Here is a 25656-nt window from a genome sequence, read left to right on the forward strand (position 1 = left end):
CTCCCTCATCACTGACCCTCTGACAGTACGGCGCACCCTCAGCACTGACCCTCTGACAGTGCGGCGCTCCCTGATCACTGACCCTCCAACAGTGCAATACTCCCTCAGCACTGACCCTCTGACAGTGCGGTACTCCCTCAGCACTGACCCGCCGACAGTGCAGCACTCCGTCAGCCCTCACCCTCCGACAGTGCAGCACTCCCTCAGCACTGACCCTCCAACACTGCAGTACTCCCTCAGCACTGACCCTCCGACAGTGCGGCGCTCCCTCATCACTGACCCTCCGACAGTGCGGCACTCCCTCAACACTGACCCTCCGACAGTGCGGCGCTCCCTCATCACTGACCCTCCGACAGTGCGGCGCTCCCTCATCACTGACCCTGCGACAGTGCAGTGCTCCCTCAGCATTGACCCTCTGACAGTGCGGCGCTCCCTCATCACTGACCCTGCGACAGTGCGGCGCTCCCTCAGCACTGACCCTCCGACAGTGCAGTGCTCCCTCAGCATTGACCCTCTGACAGTGCGGCACGTCTCAGCACTGACCCTCTGACAGAGCGGCGCTCCCTCAGCACTGACCCTCTGACAGTGTGGCATTCCCTCAGTACTGACCATCGGACAGTGCGGAGCTCCCTCAGCACTGACCCTCCGACAGTGCAGCACTCCCTCAGTACTGACCCTCCTACAGTGCGGAGCTCCCTCAGCACTGACCCTCCGACAGTGCAGCACTCCCTCAGTACTGACCCTCCTACAGTGCAGCACTCCCTCAGCACTGACTTTCTAACAGTGCAGCACTCCCTCAGTACTGACCCTCCTACAGTGCGGCACTCCCTCAGCACTGACCCTCTGACAGTGCAGCACTCCCTCAGCACTGACCCTCTGAGAGTGTGACACTCCCTCAGCACTGACCCTCTGACAATGTGACACTCCCTCAGCACTGACCCTCTGACAATGTGGCACTCCCTCAGCAATGACCCTCTAACAGTGCGGCACTCCCTCAGCACTGACCCTCCAACAGTGCGGCACGTCTCAGCACTGACCCGCCGACAGTGCGGCACTCCCTCAGCACTGACCCTCTGACAATGTGGCACTCCCTCAGCACTGACCCTCCGACAGTGCGGCACTCCCTCAGCACTGACCCTCGGACAGTGCAACACTCCCTCAGCACTGACCCTCTGACAGTGCAACACTCCCTCAGCACTGACCCTCTGTCAGTGCAACACTCCCTCAGCACTGACCCTCTGACAGTGCAACACTCCCTCAGCACTGACCCTCTGACAGTGCAGCACTCCCTCAGCACTTACCCTTTGACAATGTGGGACTCCCTCAGCACTGACCCTCCGACAGTGTGGCACTTCTCAGCACTGACCCTCTGACAGTGCAACACTCCCTCAGCACTGACCCTCTGACAGTGCAGCACTCCCTCAGCACTGCCCTCTAACAGTGCGGCACTCCCTCAGCACTGACCCTCCGACAGTGCGGCACTCCCTCAGCACTGACCCGCCGACAGTGCAGTGCTCCCTCAGAACTGACCCTCCAACAGTGCAGCACTCCGTCAGCCCTCACCCTCCGACAGTGCAGCACTCCCTCAGCACTGACCCTCCGACAGTGCGGCGCTCCCTCATCACTGACCCTCCGACAGTGCGGCACTCCCTCAACACTGACCCTCCGACAGTGCGGTGCTCCCTCATCACTGACCCTCCGACAGTGCGGCGCTCCCTCATCACTGACCCTCCGACAGTGCGGCGCTCCCTCAGTACTGACCATCCGACAGTGCGGAGCTCCCTCAGCACTGACCCTCCGACAGTGCAGCACTCCCTCAGTACTGACCCTCCTACAGTGCGGCACTCCCTCAGCACTGACCCTCTGACACTGCAGCACTCCCTCAGCACTGACCCTCTGAGAGTGTGACACTCCCTCAGCACTGACCCTCTGACAATGTGACACTCCCTCAGCACTGACCCTCTGACAATGTGGCACTCCCTCAGCAATGACCCTCTAACAGTGCGGCACTCCCTCAGCACTGACCCTCCAACAGTGCGGCACTTCTCAGCACTGACCCGCCGACAGTGCGGCACTTCACAGCACTGACCCTCTGACAATGTGACACTCCCTCAGCACTGACTCTCCAACAGCGCGGCACTCAGGGTCAGTGCGGCACTCCCTCAGCACTGACCCTCCGACAGTGCGGCGCTCCCTCATCACTGACCCTCCGACAGTGCGGCACTCCCTCAACACTGACCCTCCGACAGTGCGGCGCTCCCTCATCACTGACCCTCTGACAGTACGGCGCACCCTCAGCACTGACCCTCTGACAGTGCGGCGCTCCCTGATCACTGACCCTCCAACAGTGCAATACTCCCTCAGCACTGACCCTCTGACAGTGCAACACTCCCTCAGCACTGACCCTCTGTCAGTGCAACACTCCCTCAGCACTGACCCTCTGACAGTGCAACACTCCCTCAGCACTGACCCTCTGACAGTGCAGCACTCCCTCAGCACTTACCCTTTGACAATGTGGGACTCCCTCAGCACTGACCCTCCGACAGTGTGGCACTTCTCAGCACTGACCCTCTGACAGTGCAACACTCCCTCAGCACTGACCCTCTGACAGTGCAGCACTCCCTCAGCACTGCCCTCTAACAGTGCGGCACTCCCTCAGCACTGACCCTCCGACAGTGCGGCACTCCCTCAGCACTGACCCGCCGACAGTGCAGTGCTCCCTCAGAACTGACCCTCCAACAGTGCAGCACTCCGTCAGCCCTCACCCTCCGACAGTGCAGCACTCCCTCAGCACTGACCCTCCGACAGTGCGGCGCTCCCTCATCACTGACCCTCCGACAGTGCGGCACTCCCTCAACACTGACCCTCCGACAGTGCGGTGCTCCCTCATCACTGACCCTCCGACAGTGCGGCGCTCCCTCATCACTGACCCTCCGACAGTGCGGCGCTCCCTCAGTACTGACCATCCGACAGTGCGGAGCTCCCTCAGCACTGACCCTCCGACAGTGCAGCACTCCCTCAGTACTGACCCTCCTACAGTGCGGCACTCCCTCAGCACTGACCCTCTGACACTGCAGCACTCCCTCAGCACTGACCCTCTGAGAGTGTGACACTCCCTCAGCACTGACCCTCTGACAATGTGACACTCCCTCAGCACTGACCCTCTGACAATGTGGCACTCCCTCAGCAATGACCCTCTAACAGTGCGGCACTCCCTCAGCACTGACCCTCCAACAGTGCGGCACTTCTCAGCACTGACCCGCCGACAGTGCGGCACTTCACAGCACTGACCCTCTGACAATGTGACACTCCCTCAGCACTGACTCTCCAACAGCGCGGCACTCAGGGTCAGTGCGGCACTCCCTCAGCACTGACCCTCCGACAGTGCGGCGCTCCCTCATCACTGACCCTCCGACAGTGCGGCACTCCCTCAACACTGACCCTCCGACAGTGCGGCGCTCCCTCATCACTGACCCTCTGACAGTACGGCGCACCCTCAGCACTGACCCTCTGACAGTGCGGCGCTCCCTGATCACTGACCCTCCAACAGTGCAATACTCCCTCAGCACTGACCCTCTGACAGTGCGGTACTCCCTCAGCACTGACCCGCCGACAGTGCAGCACTCCGTCAGCCCTCACCCTCCGACAGTGCAGCACTCCCTCAGCACTGACCCTCCTACAGTGCGGCACTCCCTCAGCACTGACCATCCGAGAGTGCAGCGCTCCCTCAGCACTGACCCTCTGACAGTGTGGCACTCCCGCAGTACTGACCCTCCGAAAGTTCACCCTCCCTCAGCACTGACCCTCCGATAGTACGGCACTCCCTCAGCACTGACCCTCTGACAGTGCAGCACTCCCTCAGCACTGACCCTCCAACAGTGCGGCACTTCACAGCACTGACCCTCTGACAATGTGGCACTCCCTCAGCACTGACCCTCTGACAGTGTGACACTCCCTCAGCACTGACCCTCTGACAATGTGGCACTCCCTCAGCACTGACCCTCTAACAGTGCGGCACTCCCTCAGCACTGACCCTCCAACAGTGCGGCACTTCACAGCACTGACCCTCTGACAATGTGGCACTCCTTCAGCACTGACCCTCCGTCAGTGCAAAACTCCCTCAGCACTGACCCTCCGACGGTGCAACACTCCCTCAGCACTGACCCTCTGACAGTGCAACACTCCCTCAGCACTGACCCTCTGACAGTGCAACACTCCCTCAGCACTGACCCTCTGACAGTGCAGCACTCCCTCAGCACTTACCCTTTGACAATGTGGGACTCCCTCAGCACTGACCCTCCGACAGTGCAGCACTGCCTCAGCACTGACCCTCTGACAGTACAGCACTCCCTCAGCACTGCCCTCTAACAGTGCGGCACTCCCTCAGCACTGACCCTCCGACAGTGCGGCACTCCCTCAGCACTGACCCGCCGACAGTGCAGTGCTCCCTCAGAACTGACCCTCCAACAGTGCAGCACTCCGTCAGCCCTCACCCTCCGACAGTGCAGCACTCCCACAGCACTGACCCTCCAACACTGCAGTACTCCCTCATCACTGACCCTCCGACAGTGCGGCACTCCCTCAACACAGACCCTCCGACAGTGCGGCGCTCCCTCATCACTGACCCTCCGACAGTGCGGCGCTCCCTCATCACTGACCCTGCGACAGTGCAGTGCTCCCTCAGCATTGACCCTCTGACAGTGCGGCGCTCCCTCATCACTGACCCTGCGACAGTGCGGCGCTCCCTCAGCACTGACCCTCCGACAGTGCAGTGCTCCCTCAGCATTGACCCTCTGACAGTGCGGCACGTCTCAGTACTGACCCTCTGACAGAGCGGCGCTCCCTCAGCACTGACCCTCTGACAGTGTGGCATTCCCTCAGTACTGACCATCGGACAGTGCGGAGCTCCCTCAGCACTGACCCTCCGACAGTGCAGCACTCCCTCAGTACTGACCCTCCTACAGTGCGGCACTCCCTCAGCACTGACCATCCGAGACTGCAGCGCTCCCTCAGCACTGACCCTCCGACAGTATGGCACTCCCTCAGTACTGACCATCCGACAGTGCAGAGCTCCCTCAGCACTGACCCTCCGACAGTGCAGCACTCCCTCAGTACTGACCCTCCTACAGTGCGGCACTCCCTCAGCACTGACCCTCTGACAGTGCAGCACTCCCTCAGCACTGACCCTCTGAGAGTGTGACACTCCCTCAGCACTGACCCTCTGACAATGTGACACTCCCTCAGCACTGACCCTCCAACAGCGCGGCACTCAGGGTCAGTGCGGCACTCCCTCAGCACTGACCCTCCGACAGTGCGGCGCTCCCTCATCACTGACCCTCCGACAGTGCGGCGCTCCCTCATCACTGACCCTGCGACAGTGCAGTGCTCCCTCAGCATTGACCCTCCGACAGTGCAGTGCTCCCTCAGCATTGACCCTCTGACAGTGCGGCACGTCTCAGCACTGACCCTCTGACAGAGCGGCGCTCCCTCAGCACTGACCCTCTGACAGTGTGGCATTCCCTCAGTACTGACCATCGGACAGTGCGGAGCTCCCTCAGCACTGACCCTCCGACAGTGCAGCACTCCCTCAGTACTGACCCTCCTACAGTGCGGCACTCCCTCAGCACTGACCATCCGAGACTGCAGCGCTCCCTCAGCACTGACCCTCTGAGAGTGTGACACTCCCTCAGCACTGACCCTCTGACAATGTGACACTCCCTCAGCACTGACTCTCCAACAGCGCGGCACTCAGGGTCAGTGCGGCACTCCCTCAGCACTGACCCTCCGACAGTGCGGCGCTCCCTCATCACTGACCCTCCGACAGTGCGGCGCTCCCTCATCACTGACCCTGCGACAGTGCAGTGCTCCCTCAGCATTGACCCTCCGACAGTGCAGTGCTCCCTCAGCATTGACCCTCTGACAGTGCGGCACGTCTCAGCACTGACCCTCTGACAGAGCGGCGCTCCCTCAGCACTGACCCTCTGACAGTGTGGCATTCCCTCAGTACTGACCATCGGACAGTGCGGAGCTCCCTCAGCACTGACCCTCCGACAGTGCAGCACTCCCTCAGTACTGACCCTCCTACAGTGCGGCACTCCCTCAGCACTGACCATCCGAGACTGCAGCGCTCCCTCAGCACTGACCCTCTGAGAGTGTGACACTCCCTCAGCACTGACCCTCTGACAATGTGACACTCCCTCAGCACTGACTCTCCAACAGCGCGGCACTCAGGGTCAGTGCGGCACTCCCTCAGCACTGACCCTCCGACAGTGCGGCGCTCCCTCATCACTGACCCTCCGACAGTGCGGCACTCCCTCAACACTGACCCTCCGACAGTGCGGCGCTCCCTCATCACTGACCCTCTGACAGTACGGCGCACCCTCATCACTGACCCTCTGACAGTGCGGCGCTCCCTGATCACTGACCCTCCAACAGTGCAATACTCCCTCAGCACTGACCCTCTGACAGTGCGGTACTCCCTCAGCACTGACCCGCCGACAGTGCAGTGCTCCCTCAGAACTGACCCTCCAACAGTGCAGCACTCCGTCAGCCCTCACCCTCCGACAGTGCAGCACTCCCTCAGCACTGACCCTCCAACACTGCAGTACTCCCTCAGCACTGACCCTCCAACAGTGCGGCGCTCCCTCATCACTGACCCTCCGACAGTGCGGCACTCCCTCAACACTGACCCTCCGACAGTGCGGCGCTCCCTCATCACTGACCCTCCGACAGTGCGGCGCTCCCTCATCACTGACCCTGCGACAGTGCAGTGCTCCCTCAGCATTGACCCTCTGACAGTGCGGCGCTCCCTCATCACTGACCCTGCGACAGTGCGGCGCTCCCTCAGCACTGACCCTCCGACAGTGCAGTGCTCCCTCAGCATTGACCCTCTGACAGTGCGGCACGTCTCAGCACTGACCCTCTGACAGAGCGGCGCTCCCTCAGCACTGACCCTCTGACAGTGTGGCATTCCCTCAGTACTGACCATCGGACAGTGCGGAGCTCCCTCAGCACTGACCCTCCGACAGTGCAGCACTCCCTCAGTACTGACCCTCCTACAGTGCGGAGCTCCCTCAGCACTGACCCTCCGACAGTGCAGCACTCCCTCAGTACTGACCCTCCTACAGTGCAGCACTCCCTCAGCACTGACTTTCTAACAGTGCAGCACTCCCTCAGTACTGACCCTCCTACAGTGCGGCACTCCCTCAGCACTGACCCTCTGACAGTGCAGCACTCCCTCAGCACTGACCCTCTGAGAGTGTGACACTCCCTCAGCACTGACCCTCTGACAATGTGACACTCCCTCAGCACTGACCCTCTGACAATGTGGCACTCCCTCAGCAATGACCCTCTAACAGTGCGGCACTCCCTCAGCACTGACCCTCCGACAGTGCGGCGCTCCCTCATCACTGACCCTGCGACAGTGCAGTGCTCCCTCAGCATTGACCCTCTGACAGTGCGGCGCTCCCTCATCACTGACCCTGCGACAGTGCGGCGCTCCCTCAGCACTGACCCTCTGACAGTGTGGCATTCCCTCAGTACTGACCATCGGACAGTGCGGAGCTCCCTCAGCACTGACCCTCCGACAGTGCAGCACTCCCTCAGTACTGACCCTCCTACAGTGCGGCACTCCCTCAGCACTGACCATCCGAGACTGCAGCGCTCCCTCAGCACTGACCCTCTGAGAGTGTGACACTCCCTCAGCACTGACCCTCTGACAATGTGACACTCCCTCAGCACTGACTCTCCAACAGCGCGGCACTCAGGGTCAGTGCGGCACTCCCTCAGCACTGACCCTCCGACAGTGCGGCGCTCCCTCATCACTGACCCTCCGACAGTGCGGCACTCCCTCAACACTGACCCTCCGACAGTGCGGCGCTCCCTCATCACTGACCCTCTGACAGTACGGCGCACCCTCAGCACTGACCCTCTGACAGTGCGGCGCTCCCTGATCACTGACCCTCCAACAGTGCAATACTCCCTCAGCACTGACCCTCTGACAGTGCGGTACTCCCTCAGCACTGACCCGCCGACAGTGCAGCACTCCGTCAGCCCTCACCCTCCGACAGTGCAGCACTCCCTCAGCACTGACCCTCCAACACTGCAGTACTCCCTCAGCACTGACCCTCCGACAGTGCGGCGCTCCCTCATCACTGACCCTCCGACAGTGCGGCACTCCCTCAACACTGACCCTCCGACAGTGCGGCGCTCCCTCATCACTGACCCTCCGACAGTGCGGCGCTCCCTCATCACTGACCCTGCGACAGTGCAGTGCTCCCTCAGCATTGACCCTCTGACAGTGCGGCGCTCCCTCATCACTGACCCTGCGACAGTGCGGCGCTCCCTCAGCACTGACCCTCCGACAGTGCAGTGCTCCCTCAGCATTGACCCTCTGACAGTGCGGCACGTCTCAGCACTGACCCTCTGACAGAGCGGCGCTCCCTCAGCACTGACCCTCTGACAGTGTGGCATTCCCTCAGTACTGACCATCGGACAGTGCGGAGCTCCCTCAGCACTGACCCTCCGACAGTGCAGCACTCCCTCAGTACTGACCCTCCTACAGTGCGGAGCTCCCTCAGCACTGACCCTCCGACAGTGCAGCACTCCCTCAGTACTGACCCTCCTACAGTGCAGCACTCCCTCAGCACTGACTTTCTAACAGTGCAGCACTCCCTCAGTACTGACCCTCCTACAGTGCGGCACTCCCTCAGCACTGACCCTCTGACAGTGCAGCACTCCCTCAGCACTGACCCTCTGAGAGTGTGACACTCCCTCAGCACTGACCCTCTGACAATGTGACACTCCCTCAGCACTGACCCTCTGACAATGTGGCACTCCCTCAGCAATGACCCTCTAACAGTGCGGCACTCCCTCAGCACTGACCCTCCAACAGTGCGGCACGTCTCAGCACTGACCCGCCGACAGTGCGGCACTCCCTCAGCACTGACCCTCTGACAATGTGGCACTCCCTCAGCACTGACCCTCCGACAGTGCGGCACTCCCTCAGCACTGACCCTCGGACAGTGCAACACTCCCTCAGCACTGACCCTCTGACAGTGCAACACTCCCTCAGCACTGACCCTCTGTCAGTGCAACACTCCCTCAGCACTGACCCTCTGACAGTGCAACACTCCCTCAGCACTGACCCTCTGACAGTGCAGCACTCCCTCAGCACTTACCCTTTGACAATGTGGGACTCCCTCAGCACTGACCCTCCGACAGTGTGGCACTTCTCAGCACTGACCCTCTGACAGTGCAACACTCCCTCAGCACTGACCCTCTGACAGTGCAGCACTCCCTCAGCACTGCCCTCTAACAGTGCGGCACTCCCTCAGCACTGACCCTCCGACAGTGCGGCACTCCCTCAGCACTGACCCGCCGACAGTGCAGTGCTCCCTCAGAACTGACCCTCCAACAGTGCAGCACTCCGTCAGCCCTCACCCTCCGACAGTGCAGCACTCCCTCAGCACTGACCCTCCGACAGTGCGGCGCTCCCTCATCACTGACCCTCCGACAGTGCGGCACTCCCTCAACACTGACCCTCCGACAGTGCGGTGCTCCCTCATCACTGACCCTCCGACAGTGCGGCGCTCCCTCATCACTGACCCTCCGACAGTGCGGCGCTCCCTCAGTACTGACCATCCGACAGTGCGGAGCTCCCTCAGCACTGACCCTCCGACAGTGCAGCACTCCCTCAGTACTGACCCTCCTACAGTGCGGCACTCCCTCAGCACTGACCCTCTGACACTGCAGCACTCCCTCAGCACTGACCCTCTGAGAGTGTGACACTCCCTCAGCACTGACCCTCTGACAATGTGACACTCCCTCAGCACTGACCCTCTGACAATGTGGCACTCCCTCAGCAATGACCCTCTAACAGTGCGGCACTCCCTCAGCACTGACCCTCCAACAGTGCGGCACTTCTCAGCACTGACCCGCCGACAGTGCGGCACTCCCTCAGCACTGACCCTCTGACAATGTGGCACTCCCTCAGCACTGACCCTCCGACAGTGCGGCACTCCCTCAGCACTGACCCTCGGACAGTGCAACACTCCCTCAGCACTGACCCTCTGACAGTGCAACACTCCCTCAGCACTGACCCTCTGTCAGTGCAACACTCCCTCAGCACTGACCCTCTGACAGTGCAACACTCCCTCAGCACTGACCCTCTGACAGTGCAGCACTCCCTCAGCACTTACCCTTTGACAATGTGGGACTCCCTCAGCACTGACCCTCCGACAGTGTGGCACTTCTCAGCACTGACCCTCTGACAGTGCAACACTCCCTCAGCACTGACCCTCTGACAGTGCAGCACTCCCTCAGCACTGCCCTCTAACAGTGCGGCACTCCCTCAGCACTGACCCTCCGACAGTGCGGCACTCCCTCAGCACTGAACCGCCGACAGTGCAGTGCTCCCTCAGAACTGACCCTCCAACAGTGCAGCACTCCGTCAGCCCTCACCCTCCGACAGTGCAGCACTCCCTCAGCACTGACCCTCCAACACTGCAGTACTCCCTCAGCACTGACCCTCCGACAGTGCGGCGCTCCCTCATCACTGACCCTCCGACAGTGCGGCACTCCCTCAACACTGACCCTCCGACAGTGCGGCGCTCCCTCATCACTGACCCTCCGACAGTGCGGCGCTCCCTCATCACTGACCCTCCGACAGTGCGGCGCTCCCTCAGCACTGACCCTCCAACAGTGCAGTGCTCCCTCAGCATTGACCCTCTGACAGTGCGGCACGTCTCAGCACTGACCCTCTGACAGTGCGGCACTCCCTCAGCACTGACCCTCCAACAGTGCAGCACCCCCTCAGCACTGACCCTACGACAGTGCGGCACTCCCTCAGCACTGACCATCCGACAGTGCGGCCCTCCCTCAGCACTGACCCTCCGACAGTGCAGCACCCCCTCAGCACTGACCCTACGACAGTGCGGCTCTCCCTCAGCACTGACCCTCCGACAGTGCAGCACCCCCTCAGCACTGACCCTCTGACAGTGCAGCACCCCCTCAGCACTGACCCTCTGACAGTGCAGCACTCCCTCAGCAGTGACCCGCCGACTGTGCGGCACTTCTCAGCACTGACCCACTAACAATGTGGCACACCCTCAGCATTGACCCTCCAACAGTGCAGCACTCCCTCAGCACTAACCCTCTGACAGTGCGGCACTCCCTCTTCACTGACCCTCCGACAGTGCATTGCTCCCACAGCACTGACCATCCGACAGTGCGGCACTCCCTCAGCACTGACCCTCTGACAATGTGGCACTCCCTCAGCATTGACTCTCCAACAGTGCAGCACTCCCTCAGCACAACCCTCTGACAGAGCGGCGCTCCCTCAGCACTGACCCTCTGACAGTGTGGCACTCCCTCAGTACTGACCATCCGACAGTGTGGCACTCCCTCAACACTGACCCTCCGACAGTGCGGCGCTCCCTCATCACTGACCCTGCGACAGTGCAGTGCTCCCTCATCACTGACCCTCCGACAGTGCGGCGCTCCCTCATCACTGACCCTGCGACAGTGCAGTGCTCCCTCAGCATTGACCCTCCGACAGTGCGGCGCTCCCTCATCACTGACCCTGCGACAGTGCGGCGCTCCCTCAGCACTGACCCTCTGACAGTGCAGTCCTCCCTCATCACTGACCCTGCGACAGTGCGGCGCTCCCTCATCACTGACCCTGCGACAGTGCGGCGCTCCCTCATCACTGACCCTCCGACAGTGCGGCGCTCCCTCATCACTGACCCTGCGACAGTGTGGCATTCCCTCAGTACTGACCATCCGACAGTGCGGAGCTCCCTCAGTACTGACCCTCCTACAGTGCGGCACTCCCTCAGCACTGACCATCCGAGAGTGCAGCGCTCCCTCAGCACTGACCCTCTGACAGTGTGGCACTCCCGCAGTACTGACCCTCCGAAAGTTCACGCTCCCTCAGCACTGACCCTCCGACAGTATGGCACTCCCTCAGTACTGACCCTCCGACAGTGCGGAGCTCCCTCAGCACTGACCCTCCGACAGTGCAGCACTCCCTCAGTATTGACCCTCCTACAGTGCGGCACTCCCTCAGTACTGACCCTCTGACAGTGCAGCACTCCCTCAGTACTGACCCTCTGAGAGTGTGACACTCCCTCAGCACTGACCCTCCGACAGTGCAGCACTCCCTCAGTACTGACCCTCCTACAGTGCGGCACTCCCTCAGCACTGACCCTCTGACAGTGCAGCACTCCCTCAGCACTGACCCTCTGAGAGTGTGACACTCCATCAGCACTGACCCTCTGACAGTGTGACACTCCCTCAGCACTGACCCTCTGAGAGTGTGACACTCCCTCAGCACTGACCCTCTAACAGTGCGGCACTTCTCAGCACAGACCCTCTGACAGTGCAACACTCCCTCAGCACTGACCCTCTGACAGTGCAACACTCCCTCAGCACTGACCCTCCGACAGTGCAACACTCCCTCAGCACTGACCCTCTGACAGTGCAACACTCCCTCAGCACTGACCCTCTGACAGTGCAACACTCCCTCAGCACTGACCCTCCGACAGTGCAGCACTCCCTCAATACTGACCCTCCTACAGTGCGGCACTCCCTCAGCACTGACCCTCTGACAGTGCAGCACTCCCTCAGCACTGACCCTCTGAGAGTGTGACACTCCCTCAGCACTGACCCTCTGACAATGTGACACTCCCTCAGCACTGACCCTCTGACAATGTGGCACTCCCTCAGCACTGACCCTCTGACAGTGCAACACTCCCTCAGCACTGACCCTCCGACAGTGCAGCACTCCCTCAATACTGACCCTCCTACAGTGCGGCACTCCCTCAGCACTGACCCTCTGACAGTGCAACACTCCCTCAGCACTGACCCTCTGACAGTGCAACACTCCCTCAGCACTGACCCTCTGTCAGTGCAACACACCCTCAGCACTGACCCTCTGACAGTGCAACACTCCCTCAGCACTGACCCTCTGACAGTGCAGCACTCCCTCAGCACTTACCCTTTGACAATGTGGGACTCCCTCAGCACTGACCCTCCGACAGTGTGGCACTTCTCAGCACTGACCCTCTGACAGTGCAACACTCCCTCAGCACTGACCCTCTGACAGTGCAACACTCCCTCAGCACTGACCCTCTGACAGTGCGGCACTCCCTCAGCACTGCCCTCTAACAGTGCGGCACTCCCTCAGCACTGACCCTCCGACAGTGCGGCACTCCCTCAGCACTGACCCGCCGACAGTGCAGTGCTCCCTCAGAACTGACCCTCCAACAGTGCAGCACTCCGTCAGCCCTCACCCTCCGACAGTGCAGCACTCCCTCAGCACTGACCCTCCAACACTGCAGTACTCCCTCAGCACTGACCCTCCGACAGTGCGGCACTCCCTCAGCACTGACCCTCCAACAGTGCAGCACCCCCTCAGCACTGACCCTACGACAGTGCGGCACTCCCTCAGCACTGACCATCCGACAGTGCGGCCCTCCCTCAGCACTGACCCTCCGACAGTGCAGCACCCCCTCAGCACTGACCCTACGACAGTGCGGCTCTCCCTCAGCACTGACCCTCCGACAGTGCAGCACCCCCTCAGCACTGACCCTCTGACAGTGCAGCACCCCCTCAGCACTGACCCTCTGACAGTGCAGCACTCCCTCAGCAGTGACCCGCCGACTGTGCGGCACTTCTCAGCACTGACCCACTAACAATGTGGCACACCCTCAGCATTGACCCTCCAACAGTGCAGCACTCCCTCAGCACTAACCCTCTGACAGTGCGGCACTCCCTCTTCACTGACCCTCCGACAGTGCATTGCTCCCACAGCACTGACCATCCGACAGTGCGGCACTCCCTCAGCACTGACCCTCTGACAATGTGGCACTCCCTCAGCATTGACTCTCCAACAGTGCAGCACTCCCTCAGCACAACCCTCTGACAGAGCGGCGCTCCCTCAGCACTGACCCTCTGACAGTGTGGCACTCCCTCAGTACTGACCATCCGACAGTGCGGAGCTCCCTCATCACTGACCCTCCGACAGTGCGGCACTCCCTCAACACTGACCTTCCGACACTGCGGCGCTGCTTCAGCACTGACCCTCCGACAGTGCAACGCTCCCTTAGCACTGACCCTCTGACAGTGCAACACTCCCTCAGCACTGACCCTCCAACAGCGCGGCACTCAGGGTCAGTGCGGCACTCCCTCAGCACTGACCCTCCGACAGTGCGGCGCTCCCTCATCACTGACCCTCCGACAGTGCGGCACTCCCTCAACACTGACCCTCCGACAGTGCGGCGCTCCCTCATCACTGACCCTCTGACAGTACGGCGCACCCTCAGCACTGACCCTCTGACAGTGCGGCGCTCCCTGATCACTGACCCTCCAACAGTGCAATACTCCCTCAGCACTGACCCTCTGACAGTGCGGCGCTCCCTGATCACCGACCCTCTGACAGTGCAGCACTCCCTCTTCACTGACCCTCCGACAGTGTGGCACTCGGGGTCAGTGCGGCACTCCCTCAGCACTGACCCTCCGACAGTGCAGCACTCCCTCAGCACTGACCCTCCGACAGTGCGGCACTCCCTCAGCACTGACCCTCCGACAGTGCGGCACTCCCTCAGCACTGACCCTCCGACAGTGCGGCACTCCCTCAGCACTGACCCTCCGACAGTGCGGCACTCCCTCAGCACTCACCCTCCGACAGTGTGGCACTCCCTCTGCACTGACCTTCTGACAGTGCGGTACTCAGCACTGACCCTCCGACAGTGCTGCGTTCCCTCAGCACTGACCCTCCGACAGTGCGACGCTCCCTCAGCACTGATCCTCCGACAATACGGCACTCCCTCAGCACTGACCCCCCCTCAGTGTGGCACTCCTTCCACGCTAACCCTCCGATAGTGCGGCACGCCCTCAGCACTGACGCTCCGACACTGTGACGCTCCCTCAGCACTGCCCCTCTGACAGTGCGGCACTCCCTCAGCACTGACCCGCCGACAGTGCAGTGCTCCCTCAGAACTAACCCTCCGACAGTGTGGCGCTCCCTCAGCACTGACCCTGCGACACTGCGACGCTCCCTCAGCACTGACCCGCCGACAGTGCAGTGCTCCCTCAGAACTGACCCTCCAACAGTGCAGCACTCCCTCAGCATTCATCCTCCGACAGTGCAGCGCTCCCTCAGCACTGACCCGCCGACAGTGCGGCACTCCTTCAGCACTGACCCTCCAATAGTGCGGCACACACTCAGCACCGACCCTCCGACAGTGCAGCGCTCACTCAGCACTGACCCTCTGACTGTGCGGCACTCCCTCAGCACTGACCCTCTGACAATGTGGCACTCCCTCAGCATTGACCCTCCAACAGTGCAGCACTCCCTCAGCACTGACCCTCTGACAGTGCCGCACTCCCTCTTCACTGACCCTCCGATAGTGCGGCGCTCACTCAGCACTGACCCTCTGACAGTGTGGCACTCGGGGTCAGTGCGGCACTCCCTCAGCACTGACCCTCCGACAGTGCAGCACTCCCTCAGCACTGACCCTCCGACAGTGCGGCACTCCCTCAGCACTGACCCTCCGACAGTGCGGCACTCCCTCAGCACTGACCCTCCGACAGTGCGGCACTCCCTCAGCACTGACCCTCCGACAGTGCAGCACTCACTCAGCACTGACTCTCTGACAGTGCGGTACTCCCTCAGCACTCACCCTCCGACAGTGTGGCACTCCCTCTGCACTGACCTTCTGACAGTGCGGTACTCAGCACTTACCCTCCGACAGTGCTGCGTTCCCTCAGCACTGACCCTCCGACAGTGCGACGCTCCCTCAGCACTGATCCTCCGACAATACGGCACTCCCTCAGCACTGACCCCCCCTCAGTGTGGCACTCCTTCCACGCTAACCCTCCGATAATGCGGCACGCCCACAGCACTGACGCTCCGACACTGTGACGCTCCCTCAGCACTGCCCTTCTGACAGTGCGGCACTCCCTCAGCACTGACCCGCCGACAGTGCAGTGCTCCCTCAGAACTAACCCTCCGACAGTGTGGCGCTCCCTCAGCACTGATCCTCTGACAGTGCAGCGCTCAGTCAGCACTGACCCTCCGACACTGCGACGCTCCCTCAGCACTGACCCGCCGACAGTGCAGTGCTCCCTCAGAACTGACCCTCCGACAGTGCAGCACTCCCTCAGCATTGACCCTCCAACAGTGCAGCACTCCCTCAGCACTGACCCTCTGACAGTGCCGCACTCCCTCTTCACTGACCCTCCGATAGTGCGGCGCTCACTCAGCACTGACCCTCTGACAGTGCAGCACTCCCTCAGCACTGACCCTCCGACAGTGCGGCACTCCCTCAGCACTGACCATCTGACAGTGCAGCACTCCCTCAGCACTGACCATCCGACAGTGCAGTACTCCCTCAACACTGACCCTCCGACAGTGCAGCACTCCCTCAGCACTGACCCTCCGATAGTGCGGCACTCCCTCAGCACTCACCCTCCGACAATGTGGTGCTCCCTCAGCACTGACCCTCCGACAGTGCGGCACTCCCTCAGCACTGACCCTCTGACAGTGCGGCACTCCCTCAGCACTGACCATCCGACAGTGCAGTACTCCCTCAGCACTGACCTTCCGACAGTGCAGCGCTCCCTCAGCGCTGACCATCCGATAGTGTGGCGCTCCCTCAGCACTGACCCTTTGACCATGTGGCACACCCACACAGCACTGACCCTCCGACAATGCGGTGCTCCCTCTTCACTGACCCTCCGACAGTGTGGCACTCCCTCAGCACTGACCCCCCGACAGTGCAGTACTCCCTCAGCACTGACCTTCAGACAGTGCAGTGTTCCCTCAGCACTGACCCTCCGACAGTGCAGCACTCCCTCAGCACTGACCTTCCGACTGCAGCGCTCCCTTAGCGCTGACCCTCCGATAGTGCGGCACTCCCTCAGCACTCACCCTCCGACAATGTGGCGCTCCCTCAGCACTGATCCTCCGACAGTGCGGCACTCCCTCAGCACTCACCCTCCAACAGTGCAACACTCCCTCAGCACTGACCCTCTGACAGTCCGGCACTCCTCAGCACTGACCCTCCGACAGTGCAGCACTCCCTCTTCACTGACCCTCCGACAGTGCAGCATTCCCTCAGCACTGACCCTCTGACAGTGAGGCACTCCCTCAGCACTGATCCTCCGCCAGTGCAGCGTTCCCTCAGCACTGACCCTCCGACAGTGCAGCACTCCCTCAGCATTGACCTTCCGACTGCAGCGCTCCCTCAGCGCTGACCCTCCGATAGTGCGGCACTCCCTCAGCACTCACCCTCCGACAATGTGGTGCTCCCTCAGCACTGACCCTCTGACAGTGCGGCACTCCCTCAGCACTGACCCTCTGACAGTACGGCGCACTTTCAGCACTGACCCTCCGACAGTGCGGCACTCCCTCAGCACTGACCCTCCGACAGTGCGGCACTCCCTCAGCACTGACCCTCCGACAGTGCGGCACTCCCTCTGCACTGACCCTCTAACAGTGCGGCACTTCTCAGCACTGACCCTCTGACAATGTGGCACTCCCTCAGCACTGACCCTCCGACAGTGCGGCACTCCCTCAGCACTGACCCTCTGACAGTGCAACACTCCCTCAGCACTGACCCTCTGACAGTGCAACACTCCCTCAGCACTGACCCTCCGACAGTGCAACACTCCCTCAGCACTGACCCTCTGACAGTGCAACACTCCCTCAGCACTGACCCTCTGACAGTGCAACACTCCCTCAGCACTGACCCTCTGACAGTGCAACACTCCCTCAGCACTGACCCTCTGACAGTGCAACACTCCCTCAGCACTGACCCTCCGACAGTGTGGCACTTCTCAGCACTGACCCTCCGACAGTGCGGCACTCCCTCAGCACTGCCCTCTAACAGTGCGGCACTCCCTCAGCACTGACCCTCCGACAGTGCGGCACTCCCTCAGCACTGACCCGCCGACAGTGCAGTGCTCCCTCAGAACTGACCCTCCAACAGTGCAGCACTCCGTCAGCCCTCACCGTCCGACAGTGCAGCGCTCCCTCATCACTGACCCTCCGACAGTGCGGCACTCCCTCAACACTGACCCTCCGACAGTGCGGCGCTCCCTCATCACTGACCCTCCGACAGTGCGGCGCTCCCTCATCACTGACCCTCTGACAGTGCGGCGCTCCCTCAGCACTGACCCTCCAACAGTGCAGTGCTCCCTCAGCATTGACCCTCTGACAGTGCGGCACGTCTCAGCACTGACCCTCTGATAGTGCGGCACTCCTTCAGCACTGACCCTCCAACAGTCGGCACTCCTTCAGCACTGTCCCTCCAATAGTGCGGCACTCCCTCAGCACTGACCCTCCGACAGTACGGCGCACCCTCAGCACTGACCATCTGACAGTGCGGCCCTCCCTGATCACTGACCCTCCAACAGTGCAACACTCCCTCAGCACTGACCCTCTGACAGTGAGGCACTCCCTCAGCACTGACCCTCCGCCAGTGCAGAGCTCCCTCAGCACTGACCCTCCGACAGTGCAGCGCTCCCTCAGCACTTACCCTCCGACAGTGCAGTGCTCCCTCAGCCTTGACCCTCTGACAGTGCGGCACGTCTCAGCACTGGCCCTCTGACAGAGCGGCGCTCCCTCAGCACTGACCCTCTGACAGTGTGGCACTCCCTCAGTACTGACCATCCAACAGTGCAGAGCTCCCTCAGCACTGACCCTCCGACAGTGCAGCACTCCCTCAGTACTGACCCTCCTACAGTGCGGCACTCCCTCAGCACTGACCCTCCGACAGTGTGGAGCTCCCTCAGCACTGACCATCCGAGAGTGCAGCGCTCCCTCAGCACTGACCCTCTGACAGTGTGGCACTCCCTCAGTACTGACCATCCGACAGTGTGGAGCTCCCTCAGCACTGACCCTCCGACAGTGCAGCACTCCCTCAGTACTGACCCTCCTTCAGTGTGGCATTCCCTCAGCACTGACCATCCGAGAGTGCAGCGCTCCCTCAGCACTGACCCTCTGACAGTGTGGCACTCCCGCAGTACTGACCCTCCGAAAGTTCACGCTCCCTCAGCACTGACCCTCCGACAGTATGGCACTCCCTCAGTACTGACCATCCGACAGTGCGGAGCTCCCTCAGCACTGACCCTCCGACAGTGCAGCACTCCCTCAGTACTGACCCTCCGACAGTGCGGCACTACCTCAGCACTGACCCTCTGACAGTGCAGCACTCCCTCAGCACTGACCCTCTGACAGTGTGACACTCCCTCAGCACTGACCCTCTGACAGTGTGACACTCCCTCAGCACTGACCCTCTGACAATGTGGCACTCCCTCAGCACTGACCCTCCAACAGTGCGGCACTTCTCAGCACTGACCCTCCAACAGTGCGGCACTTCTCAGCACTGACCCTCTGACAATGTGGCACTCCCTCAGCACTGACCCTCCGACAGTGCGGCACTCCGTCTGCACTGACCTTCCGACACTGCGGCGCTCCTTCAGCACTGACCCTCCGACAGTGCAACGCTCCCTTAGCACTGACCCTCTGACAGTGCAACACTCCCTCAGCACTGACCCTCCAACAGCGCGGCACTCAGGGTCAGTGCGGCACTCCCTCAGCACTGACCCTCCGACAGTGCGGCGCTCCCTCATCACTGACCCTCCGACAGTGCGGCACTCCCTCATCACTGACCCTCCGACAGTGCGGCGCTCCCTCATCACTGACCCTCTGACAGTACGGCGCACCCTCAGCACTGACCCTCTGACAGTGCGGCGCTCCCTGATCACTGACCCTCCAACAGTGCAATACTCCCTCAGCACTGACCCTCTGACAGTGCGGCGCTCCCTGATCACCGACCCTCTGACAGTGCAGCACTCCCTCTTCACTGACCCTCCGACAGTGTGGCACTCGGGGTCAGTGCGGCACTCCCTCAGCACTGACCCTCCGACAGTGCGGCACTCCCTCAGCACTGACCCTCCGACAGTGCGGCACTCCCTCAGCACTCACCCTCCGACAGTGTGGCACTCCCTCTGCACTGACCTTCTGACAGTGCGGTACTCAGCACTTACCCTCCGACAGTGCTGCGTTCCCTCAGCACTGACCCTCCGACAGTGCGACGCTCCCTCAGCACTGATCCTCCGACAATACGGCACTCCCTCAGCACTGACCCCCCCTCAGTGTGGCACTCCTTCCACGCTAACCCTCCGATAATGCGGCACGCCCACAGCACTGACGCTCCGACACTGTGACGCTCCCTCAGCACTGCCCCTCTGACAGTGCGGCACTCCCTCAGCACTGACCCGCCGACAGTGCAGTGCTCCCTCAGAACTAACCCTCCGACAGTGTGGCGCTCCCTCAGCACTGATCCTCTGACAGTGCAGCGCTCAGTCAGCACTGACCCTCCGACACTGCGACGCTCCCTCAGCACTGACCCGCCGACAGTGCAGTGCTCCCTCAGAACTGACCCTCCGACAGTGCAGCACTCCCTCAGCATTGACCCTCCAACAGTGCAGCACTCCCTCAGCACTGACCCTCTGACAGTGCCGCACTCCCTCTTCACTGACCCTCCGATAGTGCGGCGCTCACTCAGCACTGACCCTCTGACAGTGCAGCACTCCCTCAGCACTGACCCTCCGACAGTGCGGCACTCCCTCAGCACTGACCCTCCGACAGTGCAGCGCTCCCTCAGCGCTGACCCTCCGATAGTGCGGCACTCCCTCAGCACTCACCCTCCGACAATGTGGCACACCCACAGCACTGACCCTCCGACAATGCGGTGCTCCCTCTTCACTCACCCTCCGACAGTGCGGCACTCCCTCAGCACTGACCATCCGACAGTGCAGTACTCCCTCAACACTGACCTTCCGACAGTGCAGCGCTCCCTCAGCGCTGACCCTCCGATAGTGCGGCACTCCCTCAGCACTCACCCTCCGACAATGTGGCGCTCCGTCAGCACTGACCCACCGACAGTGGGACGCTCCCTCAGCACTGACCCTCCAACAGTGCAGCACTCAGGGTCAGTGCGGCACTCCCTCAGCACTGACCCTCCGACAGTACGGCGCACCCTCAGCACTGACCATCTGACAGTGCGGCCCTCCCTGCTCACTGACCCTCCAACAGTGCAACACTCCCTCAGCACTGACCCTCTGACAGTGAGGCACTCCCTCAGCACTGACCCTCCGCCAGTGCAGTGTTCCCTCAGCACTGACCCTCCGACAGTGCAGCACTCCCTCAGCACTGACCCTCCGATAGTGCGGCACTCCCTCAGCACTCACCCTCTGACAATGTGGCGCTCCCTCAGCACTCACCCTCCGACAATGTGGTGCTCCCTCAGCACTGACCCTCCGACAGTGCGGCACTCCCTCAGCACTGACCCTCTGACAGTGCGGCACTCCCTCAGCACTGACCATCTGACAGTGCAGTACTCCCTCAGCACTGACCTTCCGACAGTGCAGCGCTACCTCAGCACTGACCATCCGACAGTGCAGTACTCCCTCAGCACTGACCTTCTGACAGTGCAGCGCTCCCTCAGCGCTGACCATCCGATAGTGCGGCACTCCCTCAGCACTGACCCTCCGACAGTGTGGTGCTCCCTCAGCACTGACCCTTTGACCATGTGGCACACCCACACAGCACTGACCCTCCGACAATGCGGTGCTCCCTCTTCACTGACCCTCCGACAGTGTGGCACTCCCTCAGCACTGACCCCCCGACAGTGCAGTACTCCCTCAGCACTGACCTTCAGACAGTGCAGCGTTCCCTCAGCACTGACCCTCCGACAGTGCAGCACTCCCTCAGCACTGACCTTCCGACTGCAGCGCTCCCTCAGCGCTGACCCTCCGATAGTGCGGCACTCCCTCAGCACTCACCCTCCGACAATGTGGCGCTCCCTCAGCACTGATCCTCCGACAGTGCGGCACTCCCTCAGCACTCACCCTCCAACAGTGCAACACTCCCTCAGCACTGACCCTCTGACAGTGCGGCACTCCTCAGCACTGACCCTCCGACAGTGCAGCACTCCCTCTTTACTGACCCTCCGACAGTGCAGCATTCCCTCAGCACTGACCCTCTGACAGTGAGGCACTCCCTCAGCACTGACCCTCCGCCAGTGCAGCGTTCCCTCAGCACTGACCCTCCGACAGTGCAGCACTCCCTCAGCACTGACCTTCCGACTGCAGCGCTCCCTCAGCGCTGACCCTCCGATAGTGCGGCACTCCCTCAGCACTCACCCTCCGACAATGTGGCGCTCCCTCAGCACTGACCCTCTGACAGTGCGGCACTCCCTCAGCACTGACCCTCTGACAGTACGGCGCACTTTCAGCACTGACCCTCCAACAGTGCGGCACTCTCTCAGCACTGACCCTCCGACAGTGCGGCACTCCCTCTGCACTGACCTTCTGACAGTGCGGTACTCACTCAGCACTAAACCTCCGACAGTGCTGCGTTCCCTCAGCACTGACCCTCCAACAGTGCGGCGCTCCCTCAGCACTGACCCTCCGACAGTGCAGCAGTCCCTCAGCACTGACCCTCCGACAGTACTGCGCTCCCTCAGCACTGATCCTCCGACAGTGCGGCACTCCTTCCACGCTTACCCTCCGATAGTGCGGCACGCCCTCAGCACTGACGCTCCGACACTGCGACGCTCCCTCAGCACTGACCCTCTGACAGTGCAGCAGTCCCTCAGCACTGACCCTCCGACACTGCGACGCTCCCTCAGCACTGACCCTCTGACAGTGCGGCACTCCTCAGCACTGACCCTCCGACAGTGCAGCACTCCCTCTTCACTGACCCTCCGACAGTGCGGCACTCCCTCAGCACTGACCCTCCGACAGTGCGGCACTCCCTCAGCACTGACCCTCCGACAGTGCAGCACTCCCTCTTCACTGACCCTCCGACATTTCAGCACTTCCTCAGCACTGACCCTCTAACAGTGCGGCACTCCCTCAGCACTCACCTTCTGAACAGTGCGGCACTTCTCAGCACTGACCCTCTGACAGTGCGGTACTCCCTCAGCACTGACCCTCTGACAATGCAGCACTCCCTCAGTACTGACTTTCCAACAGTGCGGCACTTCTCAGCACTGACCCTCTGACAGTGCGGTACTCCCTCAGCACTGACCCACTGACAGTGCAGCACTCCCTCAGTACTGACTTTCCAACAGTGCGGCACTTCTCAGCACTGACCCACTGACAATGTGGCACTTCCTTAGCACTGACCCTCTGACAGTGCAGCACTCCCTCAGCACTGACCCTTTGACAATGTGGCACTCCCGCAGCACTGACCCTCTGACAACGTGGCATTCCTTCAGCACTGACCCTCCAACAGTGCAGCGCTCCCTCAGTACTGACCTTCCTACAGTGCGGCGCTCCCTCAGCACTGACCCTCTGATAATGTGGCACTCGGTCAGCACTGACCCTCCAACAGTGCGCTGCTTCCTCAGTACTGACCCTCCGACAGTGCGGCACTCCCTCAGCACTGACCCTCTGACAGTGTGGCACTCCCTCAGCACTGACCCTCCGGCAGTGCGGCACTCCCTCAGCACTGAATCTCTGACAGTGCGGCCCTCGCTCAGAACTGACCTTCCGACAATGTGGCACTCCCTCAGCACTGACCTTCTGACAGTGTGGCGCTCCCTCAGCACTAAACCTCTGACAGTGCGGCACTTCCTCAGCACTGACCCTTCAACAGTGCGGTTGCTCCCTCAGCACTGACCCTCTGAGATTGTGGCACTCTCTCATTCCTGCATAGGAAGTTTCAGTCTGAACGCTCATCCTAAAGTTGGTCTTGAAGCCAGAACCTTTTGGCTTGAGCTGCGAGTGTGACTGGTCAGTTCTAAAACTGATGAAGTCACAGTTGATAATTTGCATTTGTCATCATTTTCTGAAAATACTTAATTTTTTTTTCTTCAGGGCAGGAAGCTCTCTGCCTAATCGTCATATCTCTCCTGATGCTGTTGAATGGACTCGTCTCTGCTTACATTTTAAGAGATGGAGTCCAAGACCCAGGTAACTATAGAGAAGTAGACAGCAAAACCCCGAGGACAACAAAGCCCCTACTCAGACAGAATGTTGTTAGAAAAATACTGCTTTAGTTCTGAGCACTGAGGTTTGCTTCATTGATGTAGAAAACACATTTACTTGCCCAGAGTCCACGCCAGCAGGGAAGGACTAACAACTACCAACAATGTCCACACTGGCTGGAGGAATATGATTAACATTACTCTCATCCTCCACCTCCCTTTCTCTTAGTCAAGTAAAATACTACAGGTGCTGGAAATCAGAAATAAAAGCAGACAGTGCTGTAGAGTTACAGTTTCAAGTGCAAATTCACTCATAAGGAATTGTACTGGACAATTAACAGAAACATTAGCTCTGTTTCTCACTCCACAGTTGCTGCTTGACCTGCTGTGTTTCTTTTTTATTCACTCACAGGACATGGGCATCACTGGCTGGGCCAACATTCATTGTCTCTGTCTTTACTTGCCCTTGAGAATGTGCTGCTGAGCTGCCTTCTTGAACTGCTGCCGCCGATGTGCTCCCACAGTGCCACTGGGGAGGGAGTTCCAGAACTCCCTTCCAAATGCTGCGCAACCATGTCATCAAAAAGCAAACTGCAGGAATAATAAGTCGAGAAATACTCTCAGAAACTCCTTTTGCTGACTCCTAGCTCCCATAGTGATCAAGACCAGTCTAAGGAATCAACTAGACGACGCTAACAGCCTTTGCTTCACCCCTCCCCAACTACCAAATTTCAATATTTTTATTTCTAACAAAATGGAGATGTTCAGAGGAAATGCACATCCGTCTTCTTTTTGTGTCGTTGTGGTTTTGCTCCAGGATCACGCACAGCAGTGTCCTGTAGACTGATCTCTGATCCCTGGGGAATGTAGGTGGATCCCGGGTGGGGGATACCAAGCCCAGCATCAGCACAATGTCCAGAGCAGTCCTAAGAGAGTGCCACACAGACTGATATGCAGCGTTTCAGAGGCAGTGTTAAAATGAGGCCCCCATATATTTGCTCAGGTAGATGTAAAAGACCACACTGCCACTATTTCAAAGACGAGGTGAATTCTCCCAGGAACCAGTATTAATTCCCCCAACTGAATATCATTATAATCAGATGACCTAATGGCACAGTACAGAATCCCTGTGTGTGTCTCTCTCTCTGGGACAAGGAAAGTCCATCTGCCCTGGAGCTGCATCATTACATGTCCAGACAGGTTTTTAAAATTCACTCATGGGACATGGACATGGACATGGCTGGCTGGGTCAGTATTTATTGCCCTTACCTAGTTACATAGAACATAGAACATTACAGCACAGTACAGGCCCTTCAGTCCTCGATGTTGCGCTGACCTGTGGAACCAATCTGAAGCCCATCTATCCTACACTATTCCATTTTCATCTATATGTTTATCCACTGACCATTTAAATGCCCTTACAGGTAGTGAGTCTACTACTATTGCAGGCAGTGCATTCCACACCCTTATTACTATCTGAGTAAAGAACCTACCTCTGACATCTGTCCTGTATCTATCACCCCTCAATTTAAAGCTATGTCCCCTCGTGTTTGCCATCACCATCTGAGGAAAAAGGCTCTCACTGTTTACTCTATCTAACCCTCTGATTATCTTATATGTCTCTATTAAGTCACCTCTTAACCTTCTTCTC

General features: G+C 60.3%; 1 protein-coding gene across 3 annotated transcripts in view; it reads left to right on the plus strand.

The window, feature by feature from the left end:
* The window catches only part of LOC140480977 (interleukin-1 receptor type 2-like), a 52388-nt gene that overhangs the window by 9826 nt on the left and 16906 nt on the right, over positions 1 to 25656 (plus strand). For 2 of the 3 annotated variants that reach the window (XM_072576584.1, XM_072576586.1), the window contains exon 2: positions 23896 to 23991. The exons of the other annotated variant lie outside the window; for it this stretch is intronic. In XM_072576584.1, coding sequence (XP_072432685.1) covers positions 23896 to 23991 — 96 coding nt within the window. The remainder of the gene's footprint in view (positions 1 to 23895; positions 23992 to 25656) is intronic. 3 annotated transcript variants of the gene reach the window in all.

This window comes from Chiloscyllium punctatum, chromosome 9, assembly GCF_047496795.1.
Source record: "Chiloscyllium punctatum isolate Juve2018m chromosome 9, sChiPun1.3, whole genome shotgun sequence".
NCBI lineage: Eukaryota > Metazoa > Chordata > Chondrichthyes > Orectolobiformes > Hemiscylliidae > Chiloscyllium > Chiloscyllium punctatum.